The sequence below is a fragment of the Oncorhynchus mykiss genome, chromosome 19 (assembly GCF_013265735.2).
Source record: "Oncorhynchus mykiss isolate Arlee chromosome 19, USDA_OmykA_1.1, whole genome shotgun sequence".
NCBI classification, from domain to species: domain Eukaryota; kingdom Metazoa; phylum Chordata; class Actinopteri; order Salmoniformes; family Salmonidae; genus Oncorhynchus; species Oncorhynchus mykiss.
This window is the reverse complement of record NC_048583.1, coordinates 35,359,834-35,378,131: the sequence shown is the minus strand read 5'-3', so window position 1 is coordinate 35,378,131 and position 18,298 is coordinate 35,359,834. Positions and strand designations below refer to the sequence as shown.

The 18,298-nt window shown below is 41.3% G+C and overlaps 1 protein-coding gene across 1 annotated transcript; it reads left to right on the top strand.

The window, feature by feature from the left end:
• Positions 1-478: 478 nt before the first annotated feature.
• LOC110497725 (F-box only protein 33) lies at positions 479-17,119 on the top strand. The gene is made up of 4 exons (XM_021574043.2): positions 479-1,029; positions 9,182-9,292; positions 10,189-10,856; positions 13,350-17,119. Exons 1-4 carry the CDS (start codon positions 602-604, stop codon positions 13,613-13,615), a joined length of 1,473 nt encoding a protein of 490 aa, XP_021429718.1. The 5' UTR covers positions 479-601; the 3' UTR covers positions 13,616-17,119.
• The last annotated feature ends 1,179 nt before the right edge of the window (positions 17,120-18,298 follow it).

Below are 18,298 nucleotides of genomic sequence, written 5' to 3'. Positions count from 1 at the left end.
AATAATTCCTTTTACATTTCTACAGCATTGGCTGTGCTAGTTAGGTCAGTAATATGGTATCCTACACTATAACGGTAAAGAGAGTGTGCAAAGAGAAAACGAGGTGGTCTTGTCGTTGGCAGAGAATTCAATAAAATGTCCCCTTATGTGGGGGACTCAACTGCAGTAAAAGTTCCCCCCCTTGCGCACTTGAGGGGTATGGCAAAAATAAGTAATTGGGCCAAACCACTACTGCAAATGGTTTGATAAAATAACTATATTTGCAGATGACAATTAAATGAACAACATATTCAACAGAAATTTAAAGTATATCAAACATATGAATATATAAGTTTAACATAAATGATGATCAAACATATGAATATGTAACTTAAACATAAATGATGTCGGCCTGTTTTCAAAAAGTGGAACGTTGCGGAGGATTGTTTTCATCCCCACGTAGTCATAAGTGGTATGATCCAATAGTATCGAAAGCAAATCTGCTGGATGTTTAGTTTTACGGAGAGGGAGTACCGGAACTGGACTGTTGTCGCACAATCTTACAACGGTTATATGTACACTTTCTGTCCGCGATTAATACAATAGTTTAGTGGTCTGCGCCATGGCTTTGTACGGGTGTGTCGGAGCCATGGCTTTACCTAGCGAGCTTATCGTCCATATATTTTCATTCTTGTCCGACCGTGACAAGCTTCGGGCCTCGTCCGTGTGCTCTCGCTGGAGGGAGTGTCTGTTTTACCCATCGCTTTGGACGGAGCTGAAGTTGCGTGTCGGAGGTGGTGCAAACTGGGGAGGTTCTGGCATCGAACAGACCCCAAGATTAGAATTTCTCATGAGGAAGTTTGGCGCCTTCGTGCGCGAGCTACATCTCGAGGTTGCCCCTGTGGACGGATATCTAAGCCCACTGAGCGGATTGGAGGGCAGGATAGAACCTGTAGAACGCGACCCTCAATTGCTTGATCGCTGGAAAGACGCAAGGATAACCTATTTGGAACAGGTGTTGTGTGTGCTCAGATGTATTCGAAACAACAGGTAGTTGGATAGTTACTACAATTATTCAATACATGTTTAAAGTAAATGGAGTCAGCAACTCCATACGTGTCAATTTGAGAGTTTGTTGGGTCGTAGTCAGCTAACGTTAAGTAGCTAGCCTAGCTATAAACAAACTATCATTACGTAATCGAGTCATGTCGTTACTCTACCGATTTCTGCTTAACGTTATACTGCTTGTGTGGTTTTCAGTCTGTTTTAGCTATAATCTAACTACTTGGAGAAGGCATGTCAGTTTGAAATCTGTTTTTCTGCTTGTTGCGCAAAGAATGTTGCAAGGAGTTTTTTAAATGACATTTGAACAACATTGCAGCAGTGGCGGTCATGCCCAGGGAATCTAGCTAGGCTCAACCATTGAGGTCAACAATGACATTGGCAGCATGCTGTCATTCAGGTTTGGGTGGGTTTCTTTCTAAATGTAATCCGTAACCAGTTACCTGTCCAAAATAGTAATCAGTAACGTAACTTTTGGCTTGCCCAAACTCGGTAACGTAAACTGATTACATTAAGTTACTTTTAGATGACTTCCCCTTAAGAGGCATAAGAAGAATGCAAAAATGTATGTTACCAATTGAACGATATCTATTGCAGGATAAATTAATGTTAAAGTTTACTTAGCTGGCCTTATATGGATACAACATTTTACTTTATGGGTTGGTTATTTAGGCTTCTTCTAACCCATTGCTTTCTACTTCATATATACGATTAAATTATATCTTTACATTAATAACCGAAGTCTATCAGAATTCCAGTCGTTCCAATAAATGCTATACTACGTGAACTTCAAGAATAGGACTTGGAGGTATAGATTAGCCACATGTTTTTTACTTGAGCATAACCCCAAAACTAAGGATTTATTAGCCATCCCTATTGTTGTTTATGATTTTGTTGTCATGGAGGATTGATTGGGCTCATTGATTCGAGTTGAAAAATAAATACTGCGCTTATGGAATGGCATGTTTTGAGCACTATTGAAAAGTGCTGTTTACATTTGAAAAATGAATGCCATATGCTGCATTTGCTATAGTTATTGTTAACTTTTTTGTTGGTGACACTTTGATATATTGATAATATGCAGCTGTGTTAAAGGACAAATCCACAGATGAAACGATCCCCGCCACTGTTTTTGGTTTAACGCTGAGGGATGGGCCTGGAGAAATGTAACCACTCAGATTAATAGAAAGCTAATAATAATAATAATAATTAATACAAAGCTAATGATGCAAGGACTGACCATCCATGATATCAAACTTGTTTTATCCAGTGTTTGTTTACATCTCCAATGTTTACAAACATTGGTGAAAAACAAGCTAATATTTTGGGTTCTCATGGAGTGTGACAGATGAACTAAGCTCATGATGCATTTAAGTTATATTCTTCAATAATCAATGGATATACACTACTGGTAAAAAGTTTTAACACCTACTCATTCAAGGTTTTTTATTTTTACTATGTTCTATATTGTAGAATAATAATGAAGACATCTAACCTATCAAATAACACATATGGAATCATGTAGTAACCAAAAGTGTTAAACAAATCAAAATATATTTGAGATTCTTCAAAGCAGCCACCCTTAGCCTTTGACAGCTTTGCATACTCTTGGCATTCTCTCAACCAGCTTCACCTGGAATGCTTTTACAACAGTCTTGAAGGAGTTCCCACATATGCTGAGAACTTGTTGGCTGATTTTCCTTCACTCTGCTGTCCGACTCATCCCAAACCATCTCAATTTGGTTGAGGTTGGGGGATTGTGGAAGCCAGGTCATCTGATGCAGCACTAAATCACTCTCCTCCTTGAGCCTCCTATTTAGCCCTTACACAGCCTGGAGGTATGTTGGGTCATTGTCCTGTTGAAAAACAAATGATAGTCCCACTAAGCCCAAACCAGATGGGATGGCGTATCGCTACAGAATGCTGTGGTATCCATGCTGGTTAAGTGTGCCTTGAATTCTACATAAAACTTTGACAGTATCACCAGCAAGCACCCCCACACCATCACACCACTTCCTCCATGCTTTACATTGGGAAATACACATGCAGAGATCATCTGTTCAACCACACTGCATCTCACAAAAACACGGCAGTTAGAACCAACAATCTCCAATTTGGACTTCAGAGCAAAGGACACATTTCCACCAGTCTAATGTCCATTGCGTGTGTTTCTTGGCCCAAACAAGTCTCTTCTTAGTCAGGATGCTCTTGATGGTGCAGCTGTAGAACCATCATAGTGCTGGATGGTTTTTGCGACTGCACTTGAAGAAACTTTCAAAGTTCCTGAAATGTTCCGTATTGACAGACCTTCATGTCTTAAATTAATGATGGACTGTCGTTTCGCTCTGCTTATTTGAGCTGTTCTTGCCATAATATGGACTTAGTCTTTTACCAAATAGGGCTATCTTCTGTATAATCCCCCCCCCCCCCCCCCTCCCAATACTGTGTCACAACGCATTAAGAAGGAAAGAAATTCCACAAATGAACTTTTAAGAAGGTACACCTGTTAATTGAAATGCAGTCCAGGTTGACTTCCTCATGAAGTTGTTTGAGAGAATGCAAAGCTGTCAAGGTAAAGGGTGGCAACTTTGAATAATCTCAAATATAAAATATATTTTGATTTGGTTAACACTCTTCTGGTTTCTACTAGGGATGCACAATATATTGGTAAGCATATCGGAATCGGCCGACATTAGCTAAAAATGCCAACATCGGCATTGGCCCGATGTCTAGTTTAACGCCGATGTGCAAAACCGATGTCAAAGCTGACGTGCATACCTATATAACATAGGTGGATGATGTAATGATGCCACGAAAAATACAGCGTTACACGTGCAACACAGCATTCCTACCCAAGCACACAATGTCTGCTGTGTGGATTTATTTTGAAGTTTCAAAGGAAGATAACAGAAGGCCATATGCAACGTTTGTGCTGCTATTATTTCCCGAGGATGGGAGAAAGTGAAATCGTTCAATACCACAAACCTAATTAGTAATTTGAAAGTGCATCTCCCCCAGAGATTCAGCAGTTACTTAGAACAAAAGCAGAAAAACTAAGCACACACTTCCAACAACTAAACAAGTTCAAGTCCAGCAGTCATTTGAAAGAGTAAGAACATTTCAGCGAGACAACTCAAAGCTAAAATCCATTAACGCCAAGATGATGGAATTCATTGCCCTTGACAATCAACCGTTCTCTGTCGTAGATGATGTTTGCATTCGCCGACTGGTCGAGCACTTCGAGCCCCAGTGCACACTACCAAGTAGGCGCTATTTTTCAGATGTTGCCCTACTGGAGTTAGTTTTGTTGAAACGCACATCCATGAGCTACTTGCTATGGGCGTCACTGCTATTAGCTTCACGACTGACAGTTGGACCAGGTATGTCAGCCCCATGAGCGCGCTTAGTCTGACAGCACAGTGGGTCGACAAGGATTTCGTACTGAGGAAAGCTGTATTGCATGCTCAAGAATATGCTGGTTCTCATACCGCTGCTGCCATTTCAATGGCATTTGAGAACATGTTTGAAACTTGGAAACATGAACACACTCCTAGCGCCATTTGAACAACTGACTCAAGACATAAGCTCATCATCTGCAGCAGACGTGATGCCCTCTGTCATGGCATTGAAATGCCTGCTCAACAAAACTGCCAACAGACCGTGGGGTTAAAACTTGCAAAAGTAATCTACTAGAGGCTGCGAACAAGCTCTTCGGTGGCAGTCTCTCTGAGCCTCTTTACTGTGTCACACCCTGCTCGATGCTAGGTACAAGGACCGCTACTTCGATGCAGACAAGAAACAGGGTTTACGTGAAATGTTAGACACAGCTGGACAAGATGGAAACGGACGTGGTGACAGTGCGCACCGAGAAAGAGGCCACGGACAGACGGAGCTGAAACTTCACTGCTTGACATGTATGATGAAATCCTGGAGAATAAAACGACTGAACAAATGAACAACAAAATGGCCCAGCAATAAATGAAATAAATAGGTTTAGATTAGAGGTTGACCGATTATGATTTTTCAACGCCGATCCCGATACCGATTATTGGAGGACCAAAAAAGCCGATACTGATTTAATCGGCCAATTTAAAAAAAAGTATATATTTTTATTTTTTTGTTTTTGTAATGATGACATATACAATAATACTGAATGAACACTTATTTTACCTTAATATAATACATCAATAAAATAAATTTAGCCTCATGTAAATAATGAAACATGTTCAATTTGGTTTAAATAATGCAATTATTATTATTATTTTTTTCACCTTTATTTAACCAGGTAGGCTAGTTGAGAACAAGTTCTCATTTACAACTGCGACCTGGCCAAGATAAAGCATAGCAGTGTGAACAGACAACACAGTTACACATGGAGTAAACAATTAACAAGTCAATAACACAGTAGGAAAAAAAGTCTATATACATTGTGTGCAAAAGGCATGAGGAGGTAGGCAAATAATTACAATTTTGCAGATTAACACTGGAGTGATAAATGATCAGATGGTCATGTACAGGTAGAGATACTGGTGTGCAAAAGAGCAGAAAAGTAAATTAAATAAAAACAGTATGGGAATAAGGTAGGTAAATTGGGTGGGCTATTTACAGATGGACTATGTACAGCTGCAGCGATCGGTTAGCTGCTCAGATAGCAGATGTTTAAAGTTGGTGAGGGAGATAAAAGTCTCCAATTTCAGCAAAAAAAAATTTTTGCAATTCGTTCCAGTCACAGGCAGCAGAGAACTGGAACGAAAGGCGGCCAAATGAGGGAGTTGGCTTTAGGGATGATCAGTGAGATACACCTGCTGGAGCGCGTGCTACGGGTGGGTGTTGTCATCGTGAACTGAGATAAGGCGGAGCTTTACCTTGCATGGACTTGTAGATGACCTAGAGCCAGTGGGTCTGCAAGATTGGATCCCCCGAGCTGACAAGGTGAAAATCTGTTGTTCTGCCCCTGAATGAGGCAGTTAACTTCTTGATACTACCCATCCTGCATGCGGGAGTGTAATCATCGCCTCAAACTAATTAGCATAACGCAGCGGACATAAATACCCCTAGAAAATTTTCCTATTCATGAAAATCACAAATTAAATATATTGAGACACAGCTTAGCCTTTTGTTAATCACACTGTCGTCTCAGATTTTCAAAATATGCTTTACAGTCAACGCTAGACAAGCATTTGTGTAAGTTTATCATGGCATAATGCTATGCTAGGCTCTGCTAGCAGCAGGCAACATTTTCACGAAAATAAGAAAAGCAATCAAATTAAATCATTTACCTTTGAAGAACTTCGGATGATTTCACTCAGGAGACTCCCAGTTAGATAGCAAATGTTCCTTTTTTCCAAAAATATTATTTTTGTAGGCGAAATAGCTCCGTTTGTTCTTCACGTTTGGCTGAGAAATCGACCGGAAAATGCGGTCACTACAAACGCTGAACTTTTTTCCAAATAGGCTCCATAATATCGACAGAAACATGGCAAATGTTGTTTAGAATCAACCCTTAGAATCAACCCCAAAATATCCCGTTTAAAACGGGAACGTTTTTTATCCAAAAATGAAAATACTGCCCCCCTAGTTACAAAAGGTTTTATCCCACCGATCCTAGGCCGTCATTGAAAATAAGATTGTGTTGTTTAACTGACCTGCCTAGTTAAATAAAGGTATAAAAAAAAAATTGGCAAATCGGCACCCAAAAATAACGATTTCCGATTGTTATAAAAACTTGAAATCGGCCCTAATTAATCGGCCGTTTTGATTATGTTTTACTGGTAATTGGGACATACGTAAATGCCAACAAAATAACTTCTTTGTGTGTGTGTGTTTTCAACTATTTAACTGTACAAGAATGCTTAAAATGCCACCCAAATTTTCAATATCGTTTATCAGTATCGGGTGTTTTGGCAAGGAAAATATCGGTATCGGACAAAAATGTCATATTGGTGCATCCCTAGTTAATACATGATTCCATATGTGTTATTTCATTAGTTTTTATAGTAAAAATAAAGAAAAACCCTTAAATGAGGGGGTGTTCTTCAACTTTTGACGTACACACACACTACCATTCAAAAGTTTGGGGTCACTTAGAAATGTCCTTGTTTTTGAAAGAATAGCAAAAAAAATGTGTCCATTAAAATAACATCAAATTGATCAGAAATACAGTGTAGACATTGTTAATGTTGTAAATGACTATTGTAGCTGGAAACGGCTGATAGGCGTAAAGAAGCCCATTATCAGCAACCATCACTCCTGTGTTCCAATGGCATGTTGTGTTAGCAAATCCAAGTTTATAATTTTAAAAGGCTAATTGATCATTATCATTTTGCAATTATGTTAGCACAGCTGAAACTGTTGTTCTGATTAAAGAAGCAATAAAACTGGCCTTTAGGCTAGTTGAGTATCTGGAGCATCAGCATTTGTGGGTTAGATTACAGGCTCAAACTGGCCAGAAACAATTAACTTTCTTCTGAAACTCGTCAGTCTATTCTTGTTCTGAGAAATGAAGGCTATTTCATGCGAGGTATTGCCAAGAAACTGAAGATCTCATACAACGCTGTGTACTACTCCCTTCACAGAACAGCGCAAACTGGCACTAACCAGAATAGAAAGAGTGGGAGGCCCCGGTGCACAACTGAGCAAGAGGACAAGTACATTAGCATGTTTCTCAAACTAGACAGACGCCTCAAGTCCTCAACTGGCAACTTCATTCAATAGTACCCTGCAAAACACCAGTCTCAACATCAACAGTGAAGAGGGGACTCCAGGATGCTGGCCTTGTAGGCAGAGTTGCATAGGAAAAGCCATATCTTAGACTGGCCAATAAAAATAAAAGATTAAGATGGGCAAAATAACACACACTGGACAGAAGAACTCTGCCTAGAAGGCCAGCATCCCGGAGTCACCTCTTCACTGTTGACTTTGAGACTGGTGTTTTGCCGGTATTATTTAATGAAGCTGTCAGTTGGAGACTTGTGGGGCGTCTGTTTCTCAAACTAGACACTAATGTACTTGTCTGTTTTTCAGACGCCTCACAAGTGTGATTGTGAATCACACTGCTGCTATGTATTTATCAATAAATGATATCCCTATCGTCGTAGACTACACCTCTGCTGTCATCCTCACCACCATGCATTTATTCAAGTTCTTTAGATGCTTTAGATGCTGACAGCAGTCAGCTGTAGCCTACAAAAGTATATTCCTGCTGTTTTCCCGCGATCCATCAAGCACATTTGGTTTGTCATCATAGTGGTCTCTGTCTTACGGCCAGACTCACACACATTGAATACATTTAAATTTGTACCCTTTTCAATGCTGATTTGAATGTCATTGAGAACAGAAGTGTCAAAGATTTTTGTTTTCCCGCAAACATCCTTTCTGAATTTAAAAGTAATCATTAAAATAATCTAGTTTTTCAAAAGTGTCTGTAACCAGATGACAATATTTTTGCTGGAAACGGATGACAGTTAGTTTTTTTGTAATCACTTCCATGTAACGGACTACATGTCATCCGTTACTCCCCAATCCTGGTGATATGCAACTCTGCCTTTTCAAACATGTACTTTCAATATGCTAATATCTTTTGGACACATTTGTGTCCTGAAAAGTTACACTTCCACTGCCACAGAGATGGCTTAAAGGTGTCTTGAGGCATTTCTTTGTTGATAACTAATTCCAGCGTTCATTCAATTACAACACACTTGTTTAAGAGAGTTCGAGAGATTTAGTGGCGCAATCAAATGCGGGAAGCTGGGTTTGTTATAGTGGACCAAACTCCGTTCAATGGTGAAGGAAGTCACCATGGAGTGGAATTTAGTCCGCCATGTTTGTGGTGTCTAGCCGCTAGGTTTGTGGTGGACATCAGTGTGTGATGTTGAAAGGTATTTATTGTCAGAGGCCTTCTGGCAAATTGGTGAGGACATGTATACTGTTTGATGGTGTTTGTCGCAGACCACAATTAGAACATTCACTGACCTCCACTATGGCTGATTAGTGTCTGGTTTTGACTAAAGCTCATACCTCTCTCCCCCCGCCCCCCACCCACCTCTCTCGGCTCTCGGCCCTCTCTCTCGGCTCTCGACCCCCTCTCTCTCTCTCGGCCCTCTCTCTCTCTCGGCCCTTTCTCTCTCGCTCCTTCTCTCAGAAATCTCCAGAAACTGAGTCTGTATGGGGATACCTTCATTCTTCAGGATGAAGGCACTGTCCAGAATGCCCATCTCCAGCAGGTTGACCCAGGAGGCAAGAAAATCAAAGAGTGAGTAGCTTTTAGGCAAGGCTACATCTTGCCCAGGGCGACAAAAGGGCATACAGCAGGGCACTACACTTACTTTTCTTACAAGGAACATGTGTGCGCCTAAATTGAAAAATGTCGGCACACATAAAGACATTTAGGGACACCAGGAAAATGATTTGAATTAATAAAGCTAGGATCCTGATTTTTCTTCGAGGTCGCACAGCAAAATACTTAGGTTCACAATCATTCAAAATCACAGTACAAACAGTATAGTTCCCTTAAGGTAAAGCACCTTTAGTAAATCCGCTTTCTCTGTGAGAGCTTCCCATGTCTGGAATACACTGCCATCAGACACACATAACTGCACCACATATCACACTTTCACAAAATGCATGAAGACATGGCTAAATATCAATCAGATTTGTGAACAAAATCCCTAGCTGTGTATTGCCGCTTTCCATGTTGTCTGTAGCTTGTGAGGTGTGGAAACACTTTGTTGCTTTTATGAATTTTGTCTTGCTGCTTTTTGTTCTGTTGCTCTGTCTGTATGCTATGTCTTGCTTGTACTATGGTGTACTGCGTGTGCTCACTGCTCAATGATTAAAAACAATTACAATATAGATAATAACCTGCCCAGGGACTGCGGTTGAAAATTAGCCGGCTGGCTCAAACCGGCACTTTTACTGAAACGTTGATTAATGTGCATTGTCCCTGTAAAAAAAACTAAAAACTAAAACTGCCTCATATAATTACATAGAACACAAATAGGTCATTTAATAGGATCTCTGTTCTGACCATACAGTTTTTTTTAATCTATTCATTGTCAGTGAATAGGTCTTTATTTGCAGAAATGGAACAGAGAAAAAATGCAAAAGTTTTCAAACTTTCTTTCTGTGTTTTCCTCTGGGCCGGGGTAGGATCCAACAGCTGTTACTGGAGGTTCTGTCTAACAGCAGGAAGATAAAGTGGCTGTCCTCCACCTTCATGCTGGGTGTGGTGACCCCATGCTCCCTGGCCTCTCTGTCCAACCCCAGCGCAGGCTCCCTGGAGCACCTCGGCTTGCTGGACAACCAGCTGCCTTGCCTGGTCTCACCTGTGGAGCTGGAGCGGCTGGTCCACCTGCGTTCCCTGGCCCTCGACTTCTGTGACTTCACCTCAGACTTGAGCCACCTACTGGCTGGAGGAGACCGTGCTCCGCTACACCGCCTCTCCCTGATGCTCAACGGCGCTGCTCTGGAGGCTAAGCCGCTCGATGGCACCGCCAGTGAGGACGACTGGAAGGCCCTGGTCCAACGCAGCGCTAACCTGCGGGTTTACGTGATGGCACTGGATGTGTGCAGCCAGGACTTGCTGAGGGTGCTAAAACCAAGCCTGCCCCTGGAGAGGATCCACCTGGACAGCTACTCCACCTTGGTCACAGACGGAACCCTGGAGCTCATTGCCCAGCAGTACAACAAGACCCTGAGCCACTTCGTCCTGATGAGGGATGACACCGGCTTCCCTGACCTTGGCATCAACCGAAACGAGGACCCACTGGTCCTACTGGCCTGGCGCTGCGTACACCTCTCTGTATTGGTCATCCACGGTGAGCCTGGCCCAGATGTTAGCATTACATAGCTCACCACTCTTTTAGTGTAGCCTAACATTTGAATGGCAATGATTGATTTCCAGTGGCATGGGTTCTACAAGATGTTCTGCTAGAAATATCTATTACTGGTTATTTCTGGGAGTACTGTTATGTGGGGCGGCAGGTAGCCTAGTGGTTAGAGAGTAACCGAAAGGTTGCTAGATCGAATCCCCGAGCTGACAAGGTAAAAATATATTGTTCTGCCCCTGAACAAGGCAGTTAACCCACTGTTCCTAGGCCGTCATTGAAAATAAGAATTTGTTCTTAACTGACTTGCCTAGTTAAATAAAGGTCAAATAAAATGTCTAGTAGGGCGGACCCCATTTAGTCGACTGGTTGATTGTTTTGGGCGATAGGCTGTTGGTCGACCAAGTAGCAACAACAACAAAAACATCCTGGTGTACAAAACATCTGTCTGAGTGGACTGATCCATTGTGAATGTGCTACTGAAAAATAACCATATGCATTTATGTAAGAACAATGGTGCAATACAAATCAAACATTTTTAACAACTGCGCCCTCTCACACTTTGGATAGTAGTCACTGTCCTCAGTTCTGAAACGCACCAGTACACTGTTGAATTGGCACCTTTTACTAGACCATGTTGCTAAGTGCGTAATAGTTAACCAGCATGGTGTTGAGAACAATGCTGTGGAGGCAGCAGTGAAGTTCGGAGAGATGAGAAAACAGACTTTGCCTTAAGTGTCCAAGAAAATTGTGCCTGACTTTATAAATCATCCATAAGCCTCCCAACTGGTGCAGTGGTCTAAGGCACTGCATTGCTGTGCTTGAGGCGTCACTACAGACCCGGGTTCGATCCCAGGCTGTGTCACAACCGGCTGAGACCGGGAGTCCCATAGGGCGGCGCACAATTGACCCTTTTTCCTTGATCTCCTTCTTATTGTTATTATTATAATGATGGTAATAAGTACTTTCATTCTCATTAGTCTGCTTAGTGTAGCAGCCTTGTATAACCAGCATTGAGCTGTAGGTCTAATATAAATACCATAACTTGGGCCTATATTTCAGTGCATTTGGAAAGGTTTCAGACCACTTGACTTTTTCCACATTTTGTTACGTTACAGCCTTATTCTGAAATGGATTCAATATAACATTTTCCTCATCAAGCTACACACTACCCCATAATGAAAAAGGGAAAACAGGTTTTTAGAAGTGTTTGCAAATGTATTAAAAATAAAAAACAGATGGCTTATTTACATAATTATTCAGACCCTTTGCTATGAGACTCGAAATTGAGCTCCGCTCTCAACTGTGGGACCTTTATATAAACAGGTGTATGACAAAGGGTCTGAATACTTACGTAAATAAGGTATTTCGTTGTTTTTGGGGGGGGGGGGGGGGGGGGGCAAACATTTCAAAGAACCTGTTTTCGCTTTGTCTTTTTGGGGTATTGTGAGTAGATTCCCGAGCAAATGTTTTTATTTAATATATTTTAGAATACGACTGTAACGTAACAGGGGATAAAGTTAAGGGCACTGTAAATAGGTAACTGCATGAATCAATCATTTATTAATTCATGTCATCACAGTCATTCATGATTTGAAATGCAATCAAGCATTTAAGTTAAGAATTTTCAATCAAGTCTCTGGTCCACTTATAATTTATTTTGTGTAGTTTACATTGTTCCAAACGGTCAGAGAAATGATATTGTAATCTAACAGCACCTGTTTTGGCACACATAATATGCACGCAGCACTTGCTCCTTACCTCATGTTTCTTGATCTTTAGTATTTTCCACAAGTAGTCATTTATTCCACACATCCGACTTCCCCTTTACCAGTAAGCAACAAGTAAACATTATCCCGTTTCGAGTTTACTTGTCAGTCCTCTGCATCCAATTTGCTGTTAGGATGTTCAGAGTTTCTAACCAATTTATTGATGTTATGATATGCTGTATTTCGGTAACACAATTTTTCAGTCAGAAAGGACAAATTATGTTGCAGCTTCAGCTTATGCTGTTGATGTTCTGTGGTGTCGATGTAGCAGTGAGGAGAGCGAGACAACACTGTGTATTAAAATATTTTTTTATTTTAATACACAGTGCAACATGTCTGAGCCAGGTCCGGTACAATCAAATCAATTGCGGTCAAACTCCCTCTAGTCCTTTGTCTTTTAATTATTTCAACAAATAGTTTGCTTAAAGCATCCAACAAGCTCAGTGCATATAGTTGATTTGATTAAAACTCATAGGATGTGTCAATATATGAAAAACTGACCTATCGATTGGTTGAAAGAACAGTATCTTGGTCGACTAATACATTTTAGGGAACAGCCCTAATGTCTAGTGTGTGTGTGTGTGTTGTAGAGGTCATATTGGCAGAATGTTGATATGTATAGCACAGATCAAATGGAGTTGTTTTACATTCAGTATCCAGTATGTTCTTTCTACAGTGGCGTTCAATGTGATTCTCCTCTGTCTGAACACCACAGGCTACACTGTGTGGTCCCACAACCTGGTGGCCATCTCCCGTCTGCGTGGCTCCAGCCTCAAGGTCCTGGCTGTGTCCGAGGAGAGCATTGACTTCGACCCGGACCAGAGGGTCTTCATGCAGGGTGACCCCGTCCACAACCTGGTGAAGGAGGTGTCGCTGGGCCTGGGGCGCGTCTGGCACCCTTCTATGGACTCCAACCTGGTCCTCAGCGAGCCCACCCAGCACTTCCACAGGGAGATGCAGAGCTTCAGCTTGGGCATGTAGGCTAGTGCTGCAGCCGCTAGACCAGGCAGCCATCTGCGTCGTGTTCATTAGGCATCAAACAAAAGAAAACCAGACCTAAACAGGAGGGACCCCACTTCACCAATAAGCAATGCAAATTTTCTGTTACAAAACGTTTTCCATTGAATGACCTAATGAACACAACCCTGGTCTGGTCTTGCCTGCTGCACATGCTCAGTGTTTGTCTTGGGACCTATAAGGTGATTAGATCATCTCATTTACACATTTTATTTTCTTCTCTGTAGCATCCTTTGTGCCGTGTTTATCAGTATTAGCTCTATATTTATATCTATCAATATATATCCTGCTTATGATTAGGAGAGTATAGTCGAATAATTGTTTAGTAGCTAAATGAGAGGTTGGTGTTGCAAGGGGGCTTTTCTACACAGCTAGCTTAGTTAGTTGTATTGCAAGTTTAATTTTTTGCTTTGTGTTTTGTCTGTCAGCAAGTGCTGAGTTATCAGTTAATCCACCTTTACTTTTTGCAATGATGGAATCCTGTGTACTTGTTCGTGCACATTTTTTTTAACGGGAGATTAGTCTAGTAGTCTTCCGGCAGAGGGAGGGACCATGCTGATGGAGTGTGTGGTTAGGCCCCCCCCTCAGCCCAGCAAGATCCTGTCTGCTCTTTTACTTTTGTGTTTTGGAGATGATATTGTTGCTATGTTATGGGACTAAGATCCTGCTGGTTCTTCTCAACCCAGAGGTGGGATATGATAGGTTTCCACACTGACACTGAGTTTCCTACGTTCTGCTGCAGTACTTAAGTCAGGGGTTAGCGTTGCGAGTCGTACGCTGCAGTTTGCCCTCAGAAAAATCCTCTCTGTCTCAGGTGGGCAAAACATGATTCTAGGAAGATGATGAGGATGTATATACTATGAAAGAATCAGCTAGTCTCTCAGTCTAATGCAGTTTTCTTTTCTTCACATTTGCCTTGGAAAACCCCTTGTTTTCTAGTATCAGTCGTTTTTGCCATCCAATCTGCCCCTTTTTTACCATGGGGTAAACAAACTTAGTCGTACATTTGTTTTAAGATTAAGGTGTTTAAAGAATGGCAAAAAGCTACTCCTTGCACATGTTTCTCTTGTTCACAGCTATGTTCGCTGACTCCAGGGCCACAGTGTTTCACCAGCTGAACGTTGGAAGGAGGGAAGCATTTGCTTGCTTGTTCCAAATCTCAGGATTTTTTCACTTTCAGTAAATTTGTCCATTTGAAGGCTTTCTTTTAATAAAAAGCTTTCTGTTGATCTGCGGGCCAGTGTGCGTGGTGGTGTGACTGGATACTAATACTGTGGAAAGAGCTCTTCCAACACTACGCGGTTTTATTTTTCTAGACGCGCCTTCTCGTGTCCTCTTAACTTTTTAAAAAGGTTAACATCCTCGATGTGCGTCTGTGAAAATACTTTTAATGGCGTTTTCTATAGTGTATTTGACATTTTAGAGCTCAGAGTAGTAGAGGGAATCTGAGGTTGATTGCTCAGTGGTAGAATGTAAATATGAAGCTAACAACCTTAATGTGTAAAGTTGTCTGCTATCCAGAATTCCACAAGCTTCGGGAGCCAGACTTGTCTGATAACGCAGTAGTGTGTGGGGCTTGGAATAGGTGACCTGTGGTTGTTCTATGCTGCTGAGATGTTGGAGCATTCCAGAAAAGAGGAGTGTAGGTTTCTCTTGAGCTTGTGTGGGGGTGTAAAGTTTCAGAAGTGCATACATCAAAGAATTAGCCGTATGGTGTGCTTGAAGCAAAGCATGGTGTACCCCTTTCTCACCAGTGAGCAGGAAACAGCCTTTCTCAGGGTTACTGTCAGTTGAGGAGAGGTGTTCCATGCCTAAAAAATAAATGATGAAAGTTAGGAAGAATCTTTTTTCCAACAAGTCACTGGATTAAACAAAACGGTCTGTCAGCGTGTCTGCATCAGCTGCCAAAGATAACTGTGTGAAACGACCCTTATGAAGTGCCCACGTGCTGGCATAGGGAAGGGCCAATGGCTGATCAGCCAAAATGTACTACTATGACTGCTCCTCCACAAATACTACTAGAAATATACCTACTGAATATGGGGTGAAGATGGACCACGTGGTGCACAGCTGTGCTGTGGCTTGATCAACAACAGAGCTCTCTCAGTTGTCAACAACAGAGCTCTCGCTCACCAGTTTCATTGTGAAAAGTGAATGTCATTTTAGTATAGATAAAATCAAGTTTGGTTGATTCTTTCAGCCCTGTATGCTGCTATCAGACGTGTAAGGAACATTCCACTGGGGAGTTAAAAACCAACAGAAAATGGCCAAATGTCTGAAAATGATTTTAAAATGGTTTTGCTGTGTGAAGTCTTATAGAAGTGGTTGTGTAGCCCAGTCTCACTCTGCATGTTAACAGGCATAGCAGTGGAGGTATTTTCTTTTATTTTTATACTCTGGAGAAACATACCATTTGGGTTATTACAGCTTACAAATCAGTTGGTTCCCTTTTTTTTTTCTTGTTTTTTATGCTATCACAATCCACATCTCTCTTGTTGAAAAGGAGGAACCTATATAGCAACAGTGAGCTGCTTGAGGGCAGGTCCATCTGAGAGTTAACTGTTACCTGTAGAACCTCATTGTGCTGCAGAAGCTACAGCTAAATGACCTCATACCAGCCTTATTAAGAGCATAAACGCTTGACGTCAAGAGACCTGAGTGAGGAGAATTCTGTTTTGTTTTATTCCATTATTAAAAACCTGCACCACTATCATACCACAAGTTCACTGTTGTGGGGGTCAGGAGGGAGGTGAGCTTAAACATGTCACATCTCTTAATGGCTGGCTTGCATTACAGCCAAGTCAAACACATATAATCCAGTGGCTTTTATTTTTCTGTCACTTACAAATGGAAATAACAATGTGATTGTTTTAAGATCTTGATTTTTTTGGAAGCCAAACTCCGTTTCAAAGGCTACCGTGGGTTACAGACATGGTCTCTATGAGACTGGCCAGCAGGCGCCAGTTTTAAGTGGTATGAATGTTGTGCATTTGTTTAAAATCAGGATATTTTATTGCAAAATAAGTCATGCATTACAAGTGGCCACCATGGGGCACTAGCAGTGCGAACACCTAGGCTGTGTCCTTATAAGCTTTCGGGGAAGAAAATAACTGCATATTTGTATATATCAATACATAATGTATACTCTTATGCAACATATGTCTGGGTTCTATTTATGAACATTTGTAAGCTTTAAGATGGTTTTACCATTTTTGCTAAATGTTGAAATATTTGGACAGGTGTGTTCTGTCAACTTTGTCTCAAGTGAGCGCATAGCGTTGGATATGTACAGTACATCTGCAAATGGGAACTCCACTGGTGCAGGTGTGAAAATGGCAAGTGTAGAGAATTTTGATTTGAAAAAGTGATGCAAGATAACTAAAGGAAAAAGCCTAAGTGACATAGTGTAAACCAGCTGAATGTTGAATGGTTCTTTTTAAACCAGTGAATAAAAGCATTAAACACAAACATGGTCTTTGTTATTCATGGTGGTTTAATTTGAATTACAATAATCCTGTGCTGATCCTAGTTTATGGCAGTGCTTTACCTTTGGTGTGATTTTACCTCCCATTAACCCAGTGTACAGGTACAGTTGAAGTCGGAGGTTTACACACGTAGGTTGGAGTCGTTAACGTTTTTTTAAATTTTTTAACCACTCCACAAATGAACAAACTATAGTTTTCGCAATTCGGTTAGGGCATCAACTTTGTGCATGACACAAGTAATTTTCCCAAATATTGTTTGACATTATTTCACTTATAATTCACTGTATCACAATTCTAGTGGGTCTGAAGTTTACATACACTAAGTTGACTGTGCCTTTAAACAGCTTGGAAATGTTCAGAAAATTGTCATGGCTTTAGAAGCTTCTGATAGACCAATTGACATCATTTGAGTCAATTGGAGGTGTGGCTGTAGTTCAAGGCCTACCTTCAAACTCAGTGCCTCTGCTTGACATCATGGGACCATCAAAATAAATCAGCCAAGATTGTAGATCTCCACAAGTCTGGTTCATCCTTGGGAGCACTTTCTAAACGCCTGAAGGTACCACGTTCAGCATGCAAGTATAAACACCACGGTACCACACAGCTGTCATACCGCTCAGGGAGGAAATGCGTTCTGTCCCCTAGAGATTAACGTACTTTGGTGCATAAAGTGCAAATCAATCCCAGAACAACAGCAAAGGACCTTGTGAAGATACTGGAGGAAACAGCTACAAAAGTGTCTATATCGACATAACCTGAAAGGCCGCTCAGCAAGGAAGAAGCCACGGCTCCAAAACCACCATAAAAAAGCCAGACTATGGTTTGCAACCGCACATGGGGACAAAGATTGTACTTTTTGGAGAAATGTCCTCTAGTCTGATGAAACAAAAATAGAACTGTTTGGCCATAATGACCATTATATTTGGAGGAAAAAGAGGGAGGCTTGCAACCCGAAAAACACAATCCCAACTGTGAAGCACGGGTTAGCAGCATGTTGTGGGGGTGCTTTGCTGCAGGAGGGACTGGTGCACTTCACAAAATAGATGGCAACATGAGAAAGGAAAATTATGTGGATATATTGAAAAAACATCCCAAGACATCAGTCAGGAAGTTGAAGCTTGGTCGCAAATGAACAATGACCCGAAGCATACTTCCAAAGTTG

Excerpts from the sequence above, each read along its gene's own strand:
- LOC110497725 (XM_021574043.2), top strand. The coding sequence starts at position 602 with ATGGCTTTGTACGGGTGTGTCGGAGCCATGGCTTTACCTAGCGAGCTT. Across the intron at positions 9,293-10,188 it reads GGAGGCAAGAAAATCAAAGA|GATCCAACAGCTGTTACTGG; the intron begins GTGAGTAGCTTT and ends GGGCCGGGGTAG. Across the intron at positions 10,857-13,349 it reads CTCTGTATTGGTCATCCACG|GCTACACTGTGTGGTCCCAC; the intron begins GTGAGCCTGGCC and ends TGAACACCACAG.